This window comes from Dermochelys coriacea, chromosome 1 (assembly GCF_009764565.3).
Source record: "Dermochelys coriacea isolate rDerCor1 chromosome 1, rDerCor1.pri.v4, whole genome shotgun sequence".
Taxonomy (NCBI): domain Eukaryota; kingdom Metazoa; phylum Chordata; order Testudines; family Dermochelyidae; genus Dermochelys; species Dermochelys coriacea.
In genome coordinates this window covers 329,199,451-329,217,101 of record NC_050068.2, presented here as the reverse complement: position 1 = coordinate 329,217,101, position 17,651 = coordinate 329,199,451, and the positions used below count along the sequence as shown (strand labels likewise).

The 17,651-nt window shown below is 44.7% G+C and overlaps 1 protein-coding gene across 4 annotated transcripts in view; it reads left to right on the top strand.

The window, feature by feature from the left end:
* FAM185A (family with sequence similarity 185 member A) overlaps positions 1–12,162 on the top strand; it is a 72,443-nt gene extending 60,281 nt beyond the window's left edge. For all 4 annotated transcript variants that reach the window (XM_043497504.1, XM_043497498.1, XM_038394523.2 and 1 more), the window contains one exon: positions 11,633–12,162. In XM_043497504.1, the coding sequence (XP_043353439.1) occupies positions 11,633–11,748 (116 nt within the window). In that variant the 3' untranslated portion in view covers positions 11,749–12,162. The remainder of the gene's footprint in view (positions 1–11,632) is intronic.
* The last annotated feature ends 5,489 nt before the right edge of the window (positions 12,163–17,651 follow it).

The following is a 17,651-nucleotide window of genomic DNA, read 5'->3' as shown; positions in this document are numbered from 1 at the left end:
AGGGCAAACCACAGAAAGAGGGATGTAAAACTGGTGGGAAGGGAGGATCCCATTTTGCCCCAGGAAGAGAAAAAGGGGCTGGGAGCCTAAACATTCTCTTACCCAAAAACATTCCTCTAACCCTCATCCCAAATCTCCTGTAAAAGCAGAAGAGCCCAAAAGGTACTATCAGTGTAATTCCACTGATCACCTGAGAAATAAATGCCTTGCACTAGGAGGAACCAGGCAAACAATAGCTCATGTTAGTTCTGCTGTCTTCAACACAGAACCCCCCCCCCCCCAAGCAATTGAAGCCTATCATATTGGTTTTGTGAGGTTAGCCTCTGCAGAACCAGGTATGGATCATGTTAAGGCTGTCCAAATTAATGGCAGGGAGTACTTGGGGCAGAGGGCCCAGATCTCTCTGGTTAAGCAGAGTGTGGTCCCAAAGGCCTGTATGTTGCCTGGCCAAATGGCAGAGATTGTAGGGGTGGGCAAAAGCAGATTCTTCTTACCACTAGCTAAATACATGTGGTTTGGGAAGATTTGGAAAGTGTTTTGACTATGGGGGTAATGGAACACCTCCAGTTCGACCTGCTCCTTGGTAATGATTTTTTCCATGTAGCTCAGGTTAAAGTATTTGCCCGTAGCAGGAGGGAGTTTTATGATGGGATCCCTGAGGGAAAGGGTAAGGTCTCAGGAACTGCTGAGAGAATGGGAGAGAGTCTCCTTGATTCTTCTACAGCAGGGGGAAGCCACATGCTTCCAGGTGGGAGGGTGGTTGGGACCAACCTGCACTGCAGCTGGAGGCAACACCACATCAGGAAGGGATGGGCGTGTAATGCCTGCCAGTGAGAGAACTGTCTAGGTTGTTAGCTGCCAGCAGGTCACAGCTGAATCAGTGGTAAAAGCAGCTCTAGGGAACATAGACAAATGTTTCCCAGAGGAGAGCCCAGAGAAGGGGGAGGGGATCTCAGAAACCACTGAGGTGGGTGAGGATTCCTGTGACTCTGTAACACAGGGAAGCAGGGTGCTTCCAAGTATGGGAGAGGCTGAAGCTAGCTCCTTTCTAGCAGAAGGTAACATGCCCTCAGGCGCAGGGGCAGGAGAGGTGTTGTCAGTGATTAAGGAAACTGTCCCAGTTGTTAGCTGGCAAAGTTTTGCAGATGCACAGAGATAGAACCCTTCCTAGGGAGCACAGAGAAATGTGTCTTAGGAGGTGGTCAAGGGGAGGTAACTGGGGAAGGAATAGTGGGGGGTACAGGAATGTCTCCTCACTAGTCACTTGGGGCAGGATGCCCAGGACACTAGGAAGATGGTTGGGTCAGCATCTGTGCACCCAGGCACTCAGCCTTTGACCCAGGTTTTGAGAAGGAACTGTGTAACTGACCTCCTGGAGGGGAGCTCTCACGACAGAGAAGGGGGTGGTGGAGGGTACCCCAATCGAGGTCCCAATTTTTCAGGATGCTATTTCTGATAAGTTTTTGGAAAGTAACTGTGCCTCTTTAAATCAAGATGTAGTTCCAATACCTGTGATAATAGAGGAGTTGGGACCAGGAAATTTCCAGATGGTAGTTTGTGAGAATACAAATGCCCAACTGACAGAGAAGGGGGGGGGTCTTCCCCTACTCTGGTGAAACACAGAAAGCAGTTATGGGAAAGCTGCTGGGGAAAGGTGCATCTGATCAAAGGGTAAACGCACCTAGCCCACAGAGCACAGATAATAGTCCTCTAGGAAAAGGGGTCAAGGAAGGACTCAGTGCTGGGAGGCGGAAACACTGGGAAACCCCAAAAAGAGAGCTGGATTTTCGGGAGACCGCTTCCCCAAAGGGCCAGCCAATGTGCAGGATCCTCCCGAACACCTATTTTGCCAGACCCTGAGCACCAAAATTCCAAAACATGATTAAATTAAGAGGCCACACGGGGGGAACACTGGAGGGAAAGAAAAGCCAGTGACTGATTACATGGGAGAGAGTCAAAGGACACTATGGGTAATGAACAAACTAACTTCAAACTAGAATATCTGAATAGAGGGCGTGGTATCATGAAGATACTTGTAAACGCACATCTGAGATAAAAAATTTGGTTATAATGTTAAGTTTTGGGGATAAGAATTTTGACATGGATGTTAAACCTTATGATAATGCTACTTTTCAATTAATACCTGTAAACAGGTTTAAAGCTGTGAGCCTCCAAAAGTGTGAGCCTCCTTAGTCAGAGCACAAGCACTGAAGAATGCTAGACAAAACTGTGTTCAAAAACTACTCTGGCAGGACTCCAACACAGTTTTGTTAAATTATTGTAGCTTAGTTGGAAAGTTTTCATGTGCATTAAACTATGTTACACTCTTGAGCCTGAATTAAACTTAAAGTTTATAACAGCAGAGAAACCATAAAAAACCTGGTTTGCTGTACGTGAATGGGGAAACTGAGGCACACCACCTCATGGCCTTAATGGCTGGATGCCAAAAGAACTATAACACAAACTGCCTTTGAGATAGTCAGTGACTAACCCTCTTTCAGGAAACTAAGGGGAGAGGTGTGATGTTCTGTACCTTGGGGGAACACCCAGCACCCCCGTGTTCATCCTTATAATATGATTGTGTGGTATCCAATGCAAAGTTTGTCATGTCGGGTGTCTTCGGAAGGCTCATGATGCACTGAGCATTGTTGTTATGGGAATGTTATAGTAATCGTTGTTATAGTAATGTTATAGGTTGTAATTTCATGTATATAGTAATGAGACTGAAAATGTGTCCTCATGGCTTAAAGCAAGCCCAGGCAAAAACTCTCTAAGAGCAGAGGGGCAGTTCACCTCTCATCAGGGCATGTATGGGACAAACCCAGCCCAGCCTCACAGGAAGAAAGGACACTGGCCTTGGTAACAACAAAGGATCTGTTGGACTCTCGAGTGAGTCACTCCCCTTCCTTTGGTCAGTTTGGGACTGCAATGAGGTAATGCTCAGCTGACCCTGAAGGGGGAGGGGGAAAAGCCAAGAGGGAAGAAAGAACATAATAAAAGGAAGAGACGTTTGCCATGCTCTTCCTCTGTCTTCCAACTCCATATACAGACACCACACCGAGCGACTGAAGCGCTGAACAAAGGGGAGAGCCTGGCTGATGGCAGCCAGCCAGCCTGTGGTGAGAAGCATCTAAGTTTGTAAGGGCATTGAAAGAGTTAATATCAGTTTAGAATGCATTTTGCTTTTATTTCATTTGACCAAATCTGACTTGTTATGCTTTGACTTATAATCACTTAAAATCTATCTTTGTTTGTTTATTCTGCCTGAAGCAGTGCATTTGATTTGAAGCGTGACAGAGACTCCCCTTGGGATAACAAGCCTGGTACATATCAATTTCTTTGTTAAATTGACAAACTCATATAAGCTCGCAGCGACCAACGGGCATAACTGGATACTGCAAGATAGAGGTTCCTAGGGTTGTGTCTTGGGCCAGAGATATTGGTTAGTATCATTTGGTTGCACAATCCAAGCAGTGGCTGGCCAAAAGTGCCCATTCACATAGCTGGAAGCAGCTTACATGCCAAAGGCTGTGCGTGAACATCCCGGGAGTGGGGGTTCTCACAGCAGAGCAGGGTAAGGCTGGCTCCCAGAGTCGAGGATTGGAGTGGCCTGGCACATCACCAGTCCAGATAACACCAGGCGAACGTCAGAAGGTAGAATTCTTGCATCAAGTAAATTCTGATCCAGTCCACCTCCAGCTACAGGAAACTCTCACTGAACCCTGAAGTTTTGCGTAATACTCATGGGACTAGTCCTCTCTCTGCTACTAGGTACAATATTGGTCAAGGCAGTAGCAGGATTGCGAGTTCATTGGTGGTGCACATCCAGGGGAGTTGGGAGGCTACCAAAGAATGGAACTGATTTCGACCATAGCATGAAGACAAGAGGGAAACAGCCTAGGGTGAGTAGTAGGTGGAGCGTGCTGGGAGGAGAGGTGATGGGAAAGTTAGAGAAGTGGGAAGGCATTTGTTCTCTCGGGAAACGGAGGATCAGTTCAGAGGAATTGGGGCATTTGCTGTAGGAGGGAGGGAAATAGGAAACATGGAAGGAGAGTTTACTCTTGAGCGCTTCAGTGTAATTAACAAGGATGGGCCCTCAGTTCTCTAAGGAGTCAGTGGGTACTTTAAGGAAATCTAAAAATAGGTTTTAAAAGTTGATTTGCAAACTCTATGGCCCAATTTCCTTCTTAGCATTGTCAGGCTGCGTAGCTGGAAAGTGCTAGTATAACTCCATTCCTGGTGTTGATCATACTAGGCAGACACTCCTATCTTTTTCTTTGGCAATAGGGAAGAAGTGCCTGTGGCCTAACCCCTGGTCCATGCCCACTCACTCAAGATCAGGAGGTATCTGCAAACTGAACTCTATGTGTGGAACTACATGGGCAATGGGAAGGGCACAGGACATACAGTAAGGACCATGTAATTAAAGTGAAGAATGCTTGGCAGAATTCTGAGGAGAGCCTGATTGGCCAAGAGCTTTCCTGGCCACCTGCTCCAGCCTGCTGTAAAGTGACTGAAAGGAAGATCATGAAGGTACAGGCAGGAACCATTTGGGAGCAAGACAGCCAATGAACAGGTTCCCCCACACTTGCATTGCCTGCTCGTATGCCAAAGAACACAGACTCACTGAGAATAGAGGCTTACTGTTGTGAAGAGATCTTCAAAAGGAAAGTGGGCTGGTCTCAGGGAACTGGCAGTTAGCCCAGCTATTTCCCAACACCCCAGCCATGAATTTTCTTTTGCTCTCTGGTCAGTTTTAGTGAAATAATCTATTATCATTAAGTGGTTTCTATGGCCTTTCTAACCCAACTCCACTTGGGTCTTCACTCAAACTAGAGGATCCTGGGACATGAGAATAGCTCTTTCTAATCCATCTTTTGTATTTCCAGCATGCCCATCATTGCAATACGTAGCAGATGGCTAGTAAACAACCTTGAAGTTTAAGTCCTTCTGAAAGAATACATCTTTAAGAGTTAGCAAGGAAGCATCATCTCCCTCACCAGCAGTATATCTGGGGAAAGTGAGAATACTCAGTTTCCTATATATCAGCAAAGAGAGTTTTTGATTTGGAAAATAAAAGAAGCAAACTAGACAATAAACCTTTTGCAAGAGAAAATCCCAGTGACTGAAGTTTCTCAGGCGCAGAGACAAGAAATTAACCAGGCATACTATATTCTATTTCCCAGCAGATCTCGGGCAGAGATACTGCATCTGAACCTGGAGACAAGCTGAGTAAATTGCATGCTTGGCAGCTTAGTTTGGAATGGGCAGAGAAAGCAATTTACAGCAGTATTTATGGAGTCTTGTAAACCATGATGCCTTGTTTTAATCTCAAATTTAAAAAAAAGCCATATCTTTTGAGAAGCATCCTCCTCACCCATTCCAGAAGGGAGGGAAAGTTTCACCTAAGCAATCTATTTTCTGGAAGGTCAGAGTTATTGCTCATGTCCAAGAGGGGAGTAAAGTATTGGGGAATAATGAGAACCGGGCAGACTTTTATAAAATCATTCAGCATATGGCTTTCACTTTATTCACCAAATTGAATTATATGGTATTTTGGCTGGTGTGTGTCAAATGCTTTTAACTTTGCACATAATGTTTTCAGTACATACTGCACCAGCTAATAGATCATATAACTCTCATATTTTGGGGTCAAATGGGCTCTTCTTTAGGTGTTGTTTTGGGGGTTGCCTTTATCCCTGTTAAAGAGCAAGGGGTCAATGCATCATTTCTAGTTCCCAAGGCCATCCAGCTTCTAATTTGGTGGTGAGGTTTATGGGGAGGAAAAAAAGTATAGTAACCTTTTTTATAACTTCAAGGAAAACAAGTAACTGGAGAAACAAGTGAGCAGAGTGCCATCCCTGGTGGAGCTTGGCCCAATACCACAGATTATGGTTCTGAAGACTGTAGGGGAAGCCACTTCTAAGACTTTTCACTGTTGGAACTTGGCACTGTGATCCTTCCAGCTTCCAACCTGTCGCCAACCTCTCCTTCTGTGGCAAAAATCATTGAGAGTGGGATGAGATGGCCAGTAACACCCAACATCCTTCAGTATCCTGGAGCTTTTCCAGCCAGGTTTCAGGCTCCCTCTTGGTGCAGAGACAGCCTTGCTAGCTTTTGGAGTCTGCTTCCTACTGGCCAGATATAGTGGTGGATCCTCCATAATAATACTGCTTGACCTGTCAGCGGTATTGACATGATTGACCATGAGGTGCTGTTTACTCACCTTTAAGAAATTTGCAAGGGCCAAAGCAATCTGTTTGTGCTCCGCTCTTCCCTCTCCAATAGGTCCCAGAGAGTCAGGGCTCATCTTAGAGGACTTTCTCTTCTTGTAGCCCTCAGTGCCACTTCTCCCCCACACCTTGAAGGCAATTGGAAAGCCTCTGCTGCATTTTAAGTTTGAGCCCTGATCCCAACAAAGGAGATCAACCCAATCATTTTCTGTATTCTCAAGGTACTTTTTCAAGAATTTCCTTCTTTCCTAGAATCAAATGCTGCAAAAACCCATGTCACCCAATCTGAGTGGGAAGAGACTTTCTTACAGTTTCACAATGTCCATATGCATATCTTGGTGAAGTTTTGCTCCTTTAAGCAAGAAGTTAAAAAAATCTGCAAAAGATTAAATTCCTAGGAATCAAATAGAAAGTTAATCCAGCTTTTTAATAGCACATTGGATCAGCTGGTGTCCAACAGATAGATTTTTGATTGGTTTCAGCTTGCATTTAACTCAAGAAAGTAAAAAACTTGTGAGACTTGTCAAGGTTCATTTAAACTAGAGTCTTGCACTGTCAGCCAACCTTTGGTCATTGATCATAGAATATCAGGGTTGGAAGGGACCTCAGGAGGTCATCTAGTCCAACCCCCTACTCAAAGCAGGACCAATCCCCAATTTTTGCCCCAGATCCCTAAATGACCCCCTCAAGCATTGAACTCACAACCCTGGGTTTAGCAGGCCAATGCACAAACCACTGAGCTGTCACTCTCCCCCTGTACTACTCACAAGGTGAGAATAAAAAGCTACCATTGGCATGGCATTTCTCCATCTGTTCTTGCCTTAACAGAGAGCAATCCAAGGTCTGGACTCTGACTGCAGAGATTGATTTCCTAATTTTCCACATCATCATATGAAAATGGTTTGGGTAGGGTGGCCATATTTCCCTAACTGAAAATAGGACACCGGGCCTGAGCCACCTGAAGTCACTCAGGGAGATTCTCCCTGAGCTCTGCTTGGTGTCGCTACTGGCCCCAGCCCTGCCTGGCGCTGCAACAGGCTGTCTAAGCCTTGCCATACGGGGCTGCCCACCTGAGCTGCCTGGTGTCAGGCCTGAGCTGTCTAGTGTCATTACTTGCCTGAGCTGCCTGGCGTCGCTGCTCACTCCCCTCAACATTCCTCCATGCCCCCCTGGGGGCAATTTGAAAACTCGGCATTTGTCCCTAATGATCAGTTGGCAAAAGCAAATAGGACAATTGGCAAGTTTTGCCAAAAATGTCATATCTGCGACAGAGCTTAAAAAGGGGGACTGTCCCAGCCAAAACGGGTCGTATGGTTACCCTAGGTTTGGGTTTTAATGTGAATAACAGCTCTCATTTTTATCCGTAGCTTGCATGCATATGATTTTTTGTAGATTTTTAGGTTTGGCGTGTTTATTCTCATATTAATTCACATTAAAATAAATAAGTAAATTCTATGTCTTGTAACTTAGGAAGGGATCATTTTAGCTTCTCCATTCTCCGGGAAGTCTTGTGCATACTTGTCTTTGTCTAGAGAACAATTGTTTTGACTATCAAAACATGTGGAAAGTTACTGTTTTCTAGGTGTTAAGTTGAAAGGGATGGCTAATGGTTAGATGCAGAATGTTTGGTGCATAGTCCTGATAGCATGAATGGTGTACTTTAAAAGTAAATCCCTGTCCACACTGACAGAAACCTAAATGGCTTTTGCTATCATAGTTTAAACATGTTAGCAAAGCAGTCTTCAAAACTGACTTACAGCCTCCTTATTCAGAGCACAAACACAAGACAAAACTGTGTTCAAGAATTACTCTGCCAGGACTCCAACACGGTTTTATAAAATTATTGTAGCTTAGTTAGGAAGTTTTCATGTGCATTAAACTATGTTACGCTCCTGAGCCTGATTTAAACTGCTAATGGGGATGGGCTCAGGAATCTGTTCCCCCAGGAGCTCTTGGTGCCATGTCCCAGGGGAGTGGAACTTTAGACACTGAATTCTGGTTACAGGGAAGTTGGTCTTGTATTCCCCACCAGTGTGGCCAAGACAAAACTCCAAAGGAAGCAAAAGGAATTAATCATTTTTGTTAATACAGCAAATACAAAACGAGAGGCTGAGCCCAGACAACTTTAGAACTTTGAAACATCTCAGATATTTTTTCTGTTAGTTTTGTTAAAAGATGTTCTCCAACTCTATAGCAATAATTTAATAAGAGGTAGATGATGCATGAAATCTCATCAATACATATGCAGTGGTGCTTGTTGGAGTCTATGAAAACACACAAGAGAGATTCACACTTGGCATAAACGCTTATTATGGCCAGGCATCTTCAACTCTTAGTTCCATCTCCTGACATATATTTCTATGCCCCACCTATTTGCTCTGTCCCCTCTTCTTACAGCCTAGAAAAATGGCTGCATTGTAGATACCATACAACATTACTAAGGGAACAGTTGAAATCCTTCATATTTTTGTCAGCTCATTTTTTTGACACTTGGAGGTTATTTTCTGTTTAAAATTCAGTCCAATTTCATGTTTTAAGGGCTGTCTCTACTTAGAAGGCAGATTCCCTTTTCATTTCTATTCTTCGTTCTCCTACACAGAGCTGTGGCAAATGAAAAGTAATAGGGATTCAGATCAAATTTCTGAGGAACTTGAAACTTCAGCAATGACAAATATTCTGCATACCCCATCCGTCCTACATTGTCATGAACTCCACTTTTGTTTTTAAATGTTTTTCAAAGACAGACATTCGGCAGACATTCGACAGACATTCGGTGTTTGGGCAGATGGAGTTGAGAAACCTGGGTTTTGGCCCAAATGCAGGAAGGGAACCAATAGGAGCAAAGCTTCAGTGGGACCCATGTTGCAGTGGGGACTGAGGAGTAAGCACTGGAGCATCTACATGAAGATCCCCAAAGCGCTTGCCCCATCTGTAGGTTAGGAAACTCACATTCCTGCCTGCTCTGTGGGAGAGCTGGGTAAACAAACTGTCTTCTCAGTTGCTTTGAAATAGTTTCCCAGCACTCTTGTGGGTTGACATGATTTTGTCCAAAGTCTCACAGTAGCCACCACTTATCAACATATAGAACTGCAGTAGCAGTGGCAGCCTCTTCTCAAGAAGAAGACTTGGATTCTAGGGATGAAAACTGACCAATTGAAGTCATGGCAGGGTTCGTCTTGGACTTCATTGGGGCCAGGACTTCACGTTCTGTGTGTTGCAGGTTTGAACCGAGGCGCATTTGCAAAGTTGTTCTAGAGTGCTGCATCAGTACCCGCCCCAGGTTATTCCAGGCTCAGCGCTAAATTACACACTTATGTAAGCACTAAAGTCATCAAAAATGTAAACAAAACAAAAGGATGTTTAGAAAAGAGTTCAAGATGAAAGCTGATCTTGTGACTGGGACTCAGAAAATCTGGGTTTAATTCCCAGATGTGCCACAGATTATCTGTGTAACCTTGGGCAAATCACTTAATCCCCCTGGGCTAGATTCACAAAGAAATTTAGGCACCAAGAAAATCACTGGCATTCACAAAGCCTAAGTTAGGTGCCTAGGCTCCCTGTACAATGAATGGGGAGAGACGGGCATAGGCGCAGGAACTACGAGTGCGAGGTGTGCCCAGCTGCCAGCCCCGTGCCCGGGGCTCTGCTGCCACCCTGCACCCAGGGCTTTGCTGCTGGCCTCAGCTGGGGGAGAGGGGTTGGACACGGGCAAGGGGGCTGGTTTTCAGCACTCCCACTATTAAAAATGTTCCAGCGCCACTGGAGATGGATGTCTGAGAATGGGACTCATAATAGCCAGCATGGGAAGTGGCTCCTCACCTAAGCTAACCAATGGGAGATGCTAAGTTGAGGGGTGGGGGTGCCAAACCCGGCTCTTTTCTCAGAGGTAGGCACCTCCCTGCAGCCTGGATTTAGGTGCCTATCTCTGCATGGGATTCTCTGCTGCAAAACCTCTTTGGGGTTAGGTGCCTACACTGTTTTAGCAAGAAGCTGCAGGAAGGGGAGCGACAGAGCTTCCTCGTTACTTCTGGCCCAGTGGTTGGAGCACTCACATGGGAGACCCCCCGGTTCAGCTCCCTCCCTCAGTTTCTCCTGTTGAAGCTTTTCCACTGTGGCTAAATCATTTTTTTTTAAATGGTTGATGCAGGGGGCTGGGTCCTAGGTCTCCCACCTGAGTGCTCTAGTCACCAGGCTACAGAATCATTCTCATGCTGGCACATTCTCTCTCTCTCTCTCATCCAATAGTGGAACAGCTTCGACAGGAGAGATGGAGGGACTCCCCATCAGAATATCCCATAGCCAACTGATAAGGGCACTCTTCAAAGAAGTGGCAGATCCCAGTTCAAATTCCTTTTCTCCCTCAGGTGGAGAGGGACTTGAACTGGGAGGTCTCCTACATTCTAGGCGAGTACCCTGATCACTGGGCTAAAAGTTATAAAGGAGATCCTAATTCTCCCTCTCCCTGTTCCCCAGCCATTTTATGTAAGATCATCTCTAGGGACCTGATCCGGTAAGCAGGCTCTGAGCATGCCTCCCGGATCAGATCTTTCAGGTGACTTCGGCAGAATGCCTATATTCCTTCCCCAATTTGTGAATCACTCCAGGTCTTCAGGCCGGTGGGGCAGCAGTGCACTTGCTCAGAGGCAGAAACATAGGTACCCAGGAACTTCTTCAGCAAAAATTTAGGTGCCAAGTGATTTTAGCGAGTTATCGAATTTGGGGGCAGCAGAGCGGGAGTTTTGTGAATCCCAGTGGGGCCTAATTCGGATTTCGGCTTTTTGTGAATCTGGTCCTCTGTGTCTCAGCTCCCCATCTGTAAAATGATACTGACTTTCTCCCTTGTTGTATCCATTTAGACTGCAAGCTTTTCAGGGCAAGGACTGTTGCTTACCATGTGAATGTAAAGCACTTAACATAACAGAGCCGCAGTTTCAGTCAGGTTCTCTACGCACTACTGTAATAAGAATAACATTTCCACAGGTAGCAAATTGGTCCCAGTAAATCAGCACTATAGTACATGGCATTCACCCATGTTTCTTAGACTAGTTTGCAGCTGAGATGAAAGCTTGCTTTCATGACAGATGCGTTTCGAAAACTTCTCTTTCACTAACAGAAGTTGGTCCAATGAAAGATATTACCTCATCCACTTTGTCTCTTTTCCCACTGCAATTCTAATCTACATGATTTTATGCAATAGAAAATATGATGAGTCTCCAGATTCATTCCACTGGCGTATTACTGAAAGAATGCAGAGAACAAATGATATCATGTCAGCAAGGAAACACAAAGCATCAATCAAATCCGTTTGCAGAATGTTTCCAGGAAGCTCTGAATAAGCTTATACTGAAGAAACTTTTAATGCATCAGAATAGCAAACTGAATGCAGTTTTGTTTTTCAGGTCATATGAATCAAATTAATGAAAGAGACAAATGGATAAAGGCTGACACACAGGATGGCACAGTGTATCTTAAAAGCCAAAGCTGGTTCCAGTCCATCAAGCTGCAGGTTCCTTGAGGATGGAATAGGCCAAAGGTATTCAAAATCAAGGAACGGTGAAGAAAGATTACTGTACAGTGATGGTGAATGCTACTTATTAAAATTCAGTAAACAGTACATTAAGTGAGGACTTTTTTGGCCAACTTTTGTATATGTTAAATGACTGCTTTTATTTGACTACTGTATGAAACAGGTTTTACTGTTAGTGCCTTCTACAGTTGCACAATCCAGTGTAAAACTCAATTTGTGTAAAACTCGACCCGCACACCCTGCCTATTCTGAAAGCTAGTGAATTTCAAGTAAAAGTATAAAGCCACTGCAAAGAACATTTTCAACACAGGTTGTTGCCTGAAAATACAAGAATTTGAGTTAAGCTTTGTGATGGTGCCATATTCTGTACGCTGCTTTTAAATGAATTGTTATCATTTGAAATTTGTGGTTTGTGCATAATGCTGAGCATTTCCTTTTACTGAATTATTTATATAATGTGTGGGATAAAACCACGTTTAGTGTTGCAGTTCACATTTGATCATAAGTAGGCATTTTGGCTTCTAAGTAATCAGTCTACAATTCTGTGACTTACTATACTGTGCTATGGGTAAAACTGGTCACCAAGCTCCTGCACATCGAAAGCTTGAGAGCTTATTTTATGCCCTCATGAACCTCTCTCATCTGTGGCTTCACTGTCGATAGGGGCAGCAACCCCAGAGAACCCCTTCTTTATTATACCACTGGGAATGGTAACAGGGTGCAGCCCCAGAACATGCTCCCGTCAGTTCCCTCCTGGTTCTCCCACTAATTCACAGCCCAGAGAACTTAAAATAACATTCCTGCTCCTGGGGGTCTGGGTTATTAAGTCCCTACAGAATATGGTCTCCTTGGGCCCTTCAGCCTCAAATCTTCTTGAGGCTTCTAATTCACTTTTGTCCAGAACTTCAAGTCCCAGCTCTCCCTTAGTTCCCTCTGAGCCAGGGAGCTCTGCCAGTCCCTGTTCTCCCTGGATAATTTTTTTCCAGGTTTCCTTTTGCCCTGGTCCTTGGACTCAAACTTCTTCCTTTTGGTTCCAGGGGCTCCACAGCCTCCTTCCTGGGGCTGTGTTGCAATTCATGGCAGGCTTCCTCAGTCCAGCAGCATCCAGGGTCTGAGCCTAGTCCAAGGAGCCTCCGTTGGTCCCTGCACTGCTACATCTCCTCGGGACTGTGGTGTAATTCATGGTAAACTTCCTCAGCTCACCAAAACCAGGTTTTGGTTCCATGCCATAGAGACTCCCTCCTGACTCTGTGTTCCCTTGAGCTGTAGCTCACGAAAGCTTATGCTCTAATAAATTTGTTAGTCTCTAAGGTGCCACAAGTACTCCTTTTCTTTTTGCGAATACAGACTAACACGGCTGCTACTCTGAAACCTCTCCAGACTATCTGCCTTGGAGCCACCTAACCACTGCACCCCTTCTCTCTGCAGTTACAGCTCATCTGAGCTCTTCCTGGCTTTTATGAAGACCATGTGTTCTTCACATTCTCACCTGAACCTGAGCCCCACAGCCTCAGGTGGGAGGCAGAGGGTCAGTCACAGGTAGGGACTGGATCCATCTCCCCTTAAAGGGCCAATCACCCTGTGATAGGCACTTTAGGACTAGTTATCTCTGCTTGTTCTCTTTCCCTGCCATGGCAGTTTAAATTCTTTCATCTTCCAGGGTGCCATCAGCACCACGTTAACAGCCAGCTCTGAGTTATACCTGCAGTTGTACAAAATATTGTTTGTTTAAGAAAGAGTGAAGAAACACACACTCAGAAAAGCATCTGAACTTACATAGCCCACACCTAGAAGAGTTTCTGAGAATTACTTGCATAAAAGTTGGGAATTATGGATCTTACCTATCTGTGTACAGTCTCCTATTCTCTCCATCTGTAGCTCTAGCATGTCAATGACAGAATCCCATGCATACTAAGTGTCACAATTCAGGACAACTGCCTCTGTATTTCCCTCCATGGTCGAGCAAGAGTCCCCATTCTTAGGCTCTCGGCTCGTTGGCCGTCACCTCTCCTGGGTAGACACCCACATCTCTCCCTCCTGACCAGGGTTTTTCTAGGCTGCACAGTTCCCTGCCTATACTTGTTTATTCCCAGCAAGCCAGACTGCCTAAACAGGCCAGTGGCTTCCTTTGCTCTCTCTTAGATGCTATAAACAGCAAGATTGCGCACAGGTATACATCATCACACAGTCATTTCTAAACAAGCACATTTATTCTTAAGATGAAAGCATTAGAGAGAAAACATGTTAAAAACAATAAAAGAATCTACATGCATGCTAATAAGCTTACCAGAGATCACACACACCCCGTCCAGCAGGAGCTTTGGTAGGAGTCTTTCAGACCCTCTGCACAGACGGGGGTTTTTGTGGTAACAAGTTCATAACAGCTTTAGCTCAGAACAAGCCCTCCCTGTGAATTGGTTAGCTTTTCCTTTATTCAGCGTGGGCCTTTGATCTTCAGATTCCAGGATCAGGTAATCAGCTCATCCGGGTGTAGCTTTAAAAGGCTGGGTTTCTGCATAACTAGAGGTGGGGAATTTAAATTCTCCTCCCACTAGAGGTTCCTCAGGAAATACATGACACTGTTTGTCCAAAAGTCCATTCTTGTCTGATCCATTGTTCAATACAATCCTCTGGCATTTGTAACTTCTGCATTTAATATAGTGGGCTCCAAAACTACTTAAAGTTAGTTTAGTAAGGTTTTTTTTTCAAGAATATTGCAAGAAATTGCCATATCTGTCACGGTAAGCCCATGCAATCCAGGACTATTCCTTGGTTTCTTGAAAGACACCTTTTCTGGACCCCCGCTTCTGACCTTCAAACAATCCCCTAATCTCTCCAACCTCATCATCAGAAGCAAGCTCCCCATAGACCAAGGGTATGTATACACTACAATATTATGTCGATCTAAGTTACGTGGATGCTCAGCCACCGCAGTAATTAAATCACTTTTGCATGTCCACACTATGCTTCTTGTGTCAGCGGTGCGAGTCCTCACCAGGACCGCTTGCACTGATTTAACTGTCAGTGTGGGGCATTGTAGGATGGGTTCTGAGAACCAGCAACTGACACTCCACTACATCGAGCTAAGCACTATGCCTCTCGTGAAAGTGGAGTTATTAAGTTGGCAGAGCAGATGAGTTATTTTGGCAGGAGCGACATTTTTGTGTCGATGGTTACAGAGTTAGGTCAATGTAAGTTGTCTTGCATTGACCCAACTCTGTATTGTAGACCAGGGCCAAGACACAGCAACTCAGACCAGCAGCAGACCCTGCCAGAACAACAGATGCAAAACCTGCAGACATATCTCCACTGCTATAATGATCAGCAATCCCCACAACACACCTTTCGAGATTGATGGGTCCTACACATGCCTATCATATGTAGTGTACCTCATCCAGTGCACTAAATGCCCCAATAACAACTATCTAGGTGAAACCAGACAATCACTACTGTCATAAATATAAAGGGAAGGGTAAACACCTTTAAAATCCCTCCTGGTCAGAGGAAAAACCCTTTCACCTGTAAGGGGTTAGGAAGCTAGGATAACCTCGCTGGCACCTGACCAAATGACTAATGAGGAGACAAGATACTTTCAAAAGCTGGAAGGGGGAGGAGAAACAACGACTCTCTCTGTCTGGGTGATGCTTTTGCCGGGGACAGAACAGGAATGGTGTCTTAGAACTTAGTAAGTAATCTAGCTAGATATGCGTTAGATTCTGATTTCTTTAAATGGCTGAGAAAATAAACTGTGCTGAATGGAATGTAGATTCCTGTTTTTGTATCTTTTTGTAACTTAAGGTTTTGCCTAGAGGGATTCTCTATGTTTTGAATCTGATTACCCTATAAGGTATTTACCATCCTGATTTTACAGAGGTTATTCTTTTTACTTTTTCTTCTAAAATTCTTCTTTTAAGAATCTGAATGCTTTTTCATTGTTCTTAAGATCCAAGGGTTTGGGTCTGTGTTCACCTATGCAAATTGGTGAGGATTTTTATCAAACCTTCCCCAGGAAAGGGGGTGTAAGGTTTGGGAGGATTTTAGGAGGGAAAGATGTTTCCAAATGGGCTCTTTCCTCGTTATATACCTGTTAGACGTTTGGTGGTGGCAGCGATAAAGTACAAGGGCAAAAGGTAAAATAGTTTGTACCTTGGGGAAGTTTTAACCTAAGCTGGTAAAAGTAAGCTTAGGAGGTTTTCATGCAGGTCCCCACATCTGTATCCTAGAGTTCAGAGTGGGGAAGGAACCCTGACAACTACACTCTAGAATAAACTCTCACAGTAAAATTATAAAAGACAAACACACCATATCACCTGTGGGTGAACACTGTTCACAAAATGATCACTCTGTATCTACCCTATCAGTCCTCAGCCTCAAAGGAAAGGTTGCACAACACTTTCAAACGATGAGCCTGGAAGCTTAAATTCATAACTTTGACAGACTCTAAAAATCATGGACTGAACAGAAACACTGGATTTATGGCTTATTACATCAATCTGTAACTCACTAACTCCCCCCCCCCCAGCTACTCCCACCCCCCTCTTTCTTCCATATAGCTGGAATGGTATTAATTGGCCACTTCACGTTGAATGGTCTCTTGAAATATCTGTTAACTGCTTATGCTAAACAATCTGTTCCATCTTGTATTGAACTGTGACACTCTGGCTCTGGGTATGTTTCCCAGACCTGAAGAAGAGCTCTATGTAAGCCTGAAAGCTTGTCTCTGGGGCAAGTCTACACTACAAAATTAAGTTGACCTAAGTTATGTCGACGTACAGCCTCCACAGTAATTAAATAGCTTTTGCATGTCCACAGTATGCTCCTTGTGTCCGCAGTATGCATCCTCACTAGCAGCACTTGCATTGATTCAAAGAGCAGTGCATTGTCTAGTGCAGGGTGTTTTGGCAAGGGTTTCCAATGCCTTATGGGGCAAACAAGTTATGCAGAGGCAACTGGGAACATGGGTTCAAGTCCCAAGATGCAGTTTTCTCCATCCCATAATTTTAGCTGCATCCCATAATGTTTCATGCCTCTTTTTAATAGCCCTCAAACCCATGCATCCACCATCTGCATGAGAAGCATGGATCCTGTACAGCTCTGCACAGTTGTGATGAGCATTGTGAGCATGGTGTGCCTGATCCTGCAGTATTTGCAAAACAATCAGAGGAGAACTTGACTATTCCTTGGAGGCTAGCTTGCCATGGGACATAAAAAGAAACAATTCAAGGTTGCTGTTGGCATTCAAGGAGCAGCTGCAGGTGATGGAGCGCTGGTTTTGGGGCTGAGAAACAAGCACTGGTGGGATTGCATTGTTATGTAGATACAGCCTGACGAGCAGTGACTGCAGAACTTTCAGCTGTGCAAGGCTACATTCCTGGGTGTATGTGCAGAGCTTGCTCCAGAGCCATGACACCAAAATGAGAGCTGCACTGACAGTGGAGAAGCAAGTGACGATCGTGTGGAAGCTTGCAATGCCAGACTACTACCGGTCAGTGGGGAATCGATCTGGAGTTGGGAAATCCACCATGGGGATTGATGTGATGAAAGTGTGCAGGGTCATTAATCACCTCCTGCTACACAAGACTGTGACTTTGGGCAATCTGCAGGACATACTGGATAGTTTTGCAGCAATGGGGTTCCCGAACTGCCTGGGGGCAATAGATGGCACACGTATCCCTATTTTGGTACCAGACCACCTTGCCACAGCGTACATAGAAAGGGCTACTTTTCTATGGTATATTGTAAGCGCTCATGGATCACCAGAGATGTTTAACCGACATCAGTGCGGAATTGTCAGGGAAGGTGCAAGACACAAGCCTCTATAAGAACACAGAACTGTTCAGAAAGCTGCAAGCAGGCACTTTCTTTCCAGACCAGCAGATTACCATTGGGGA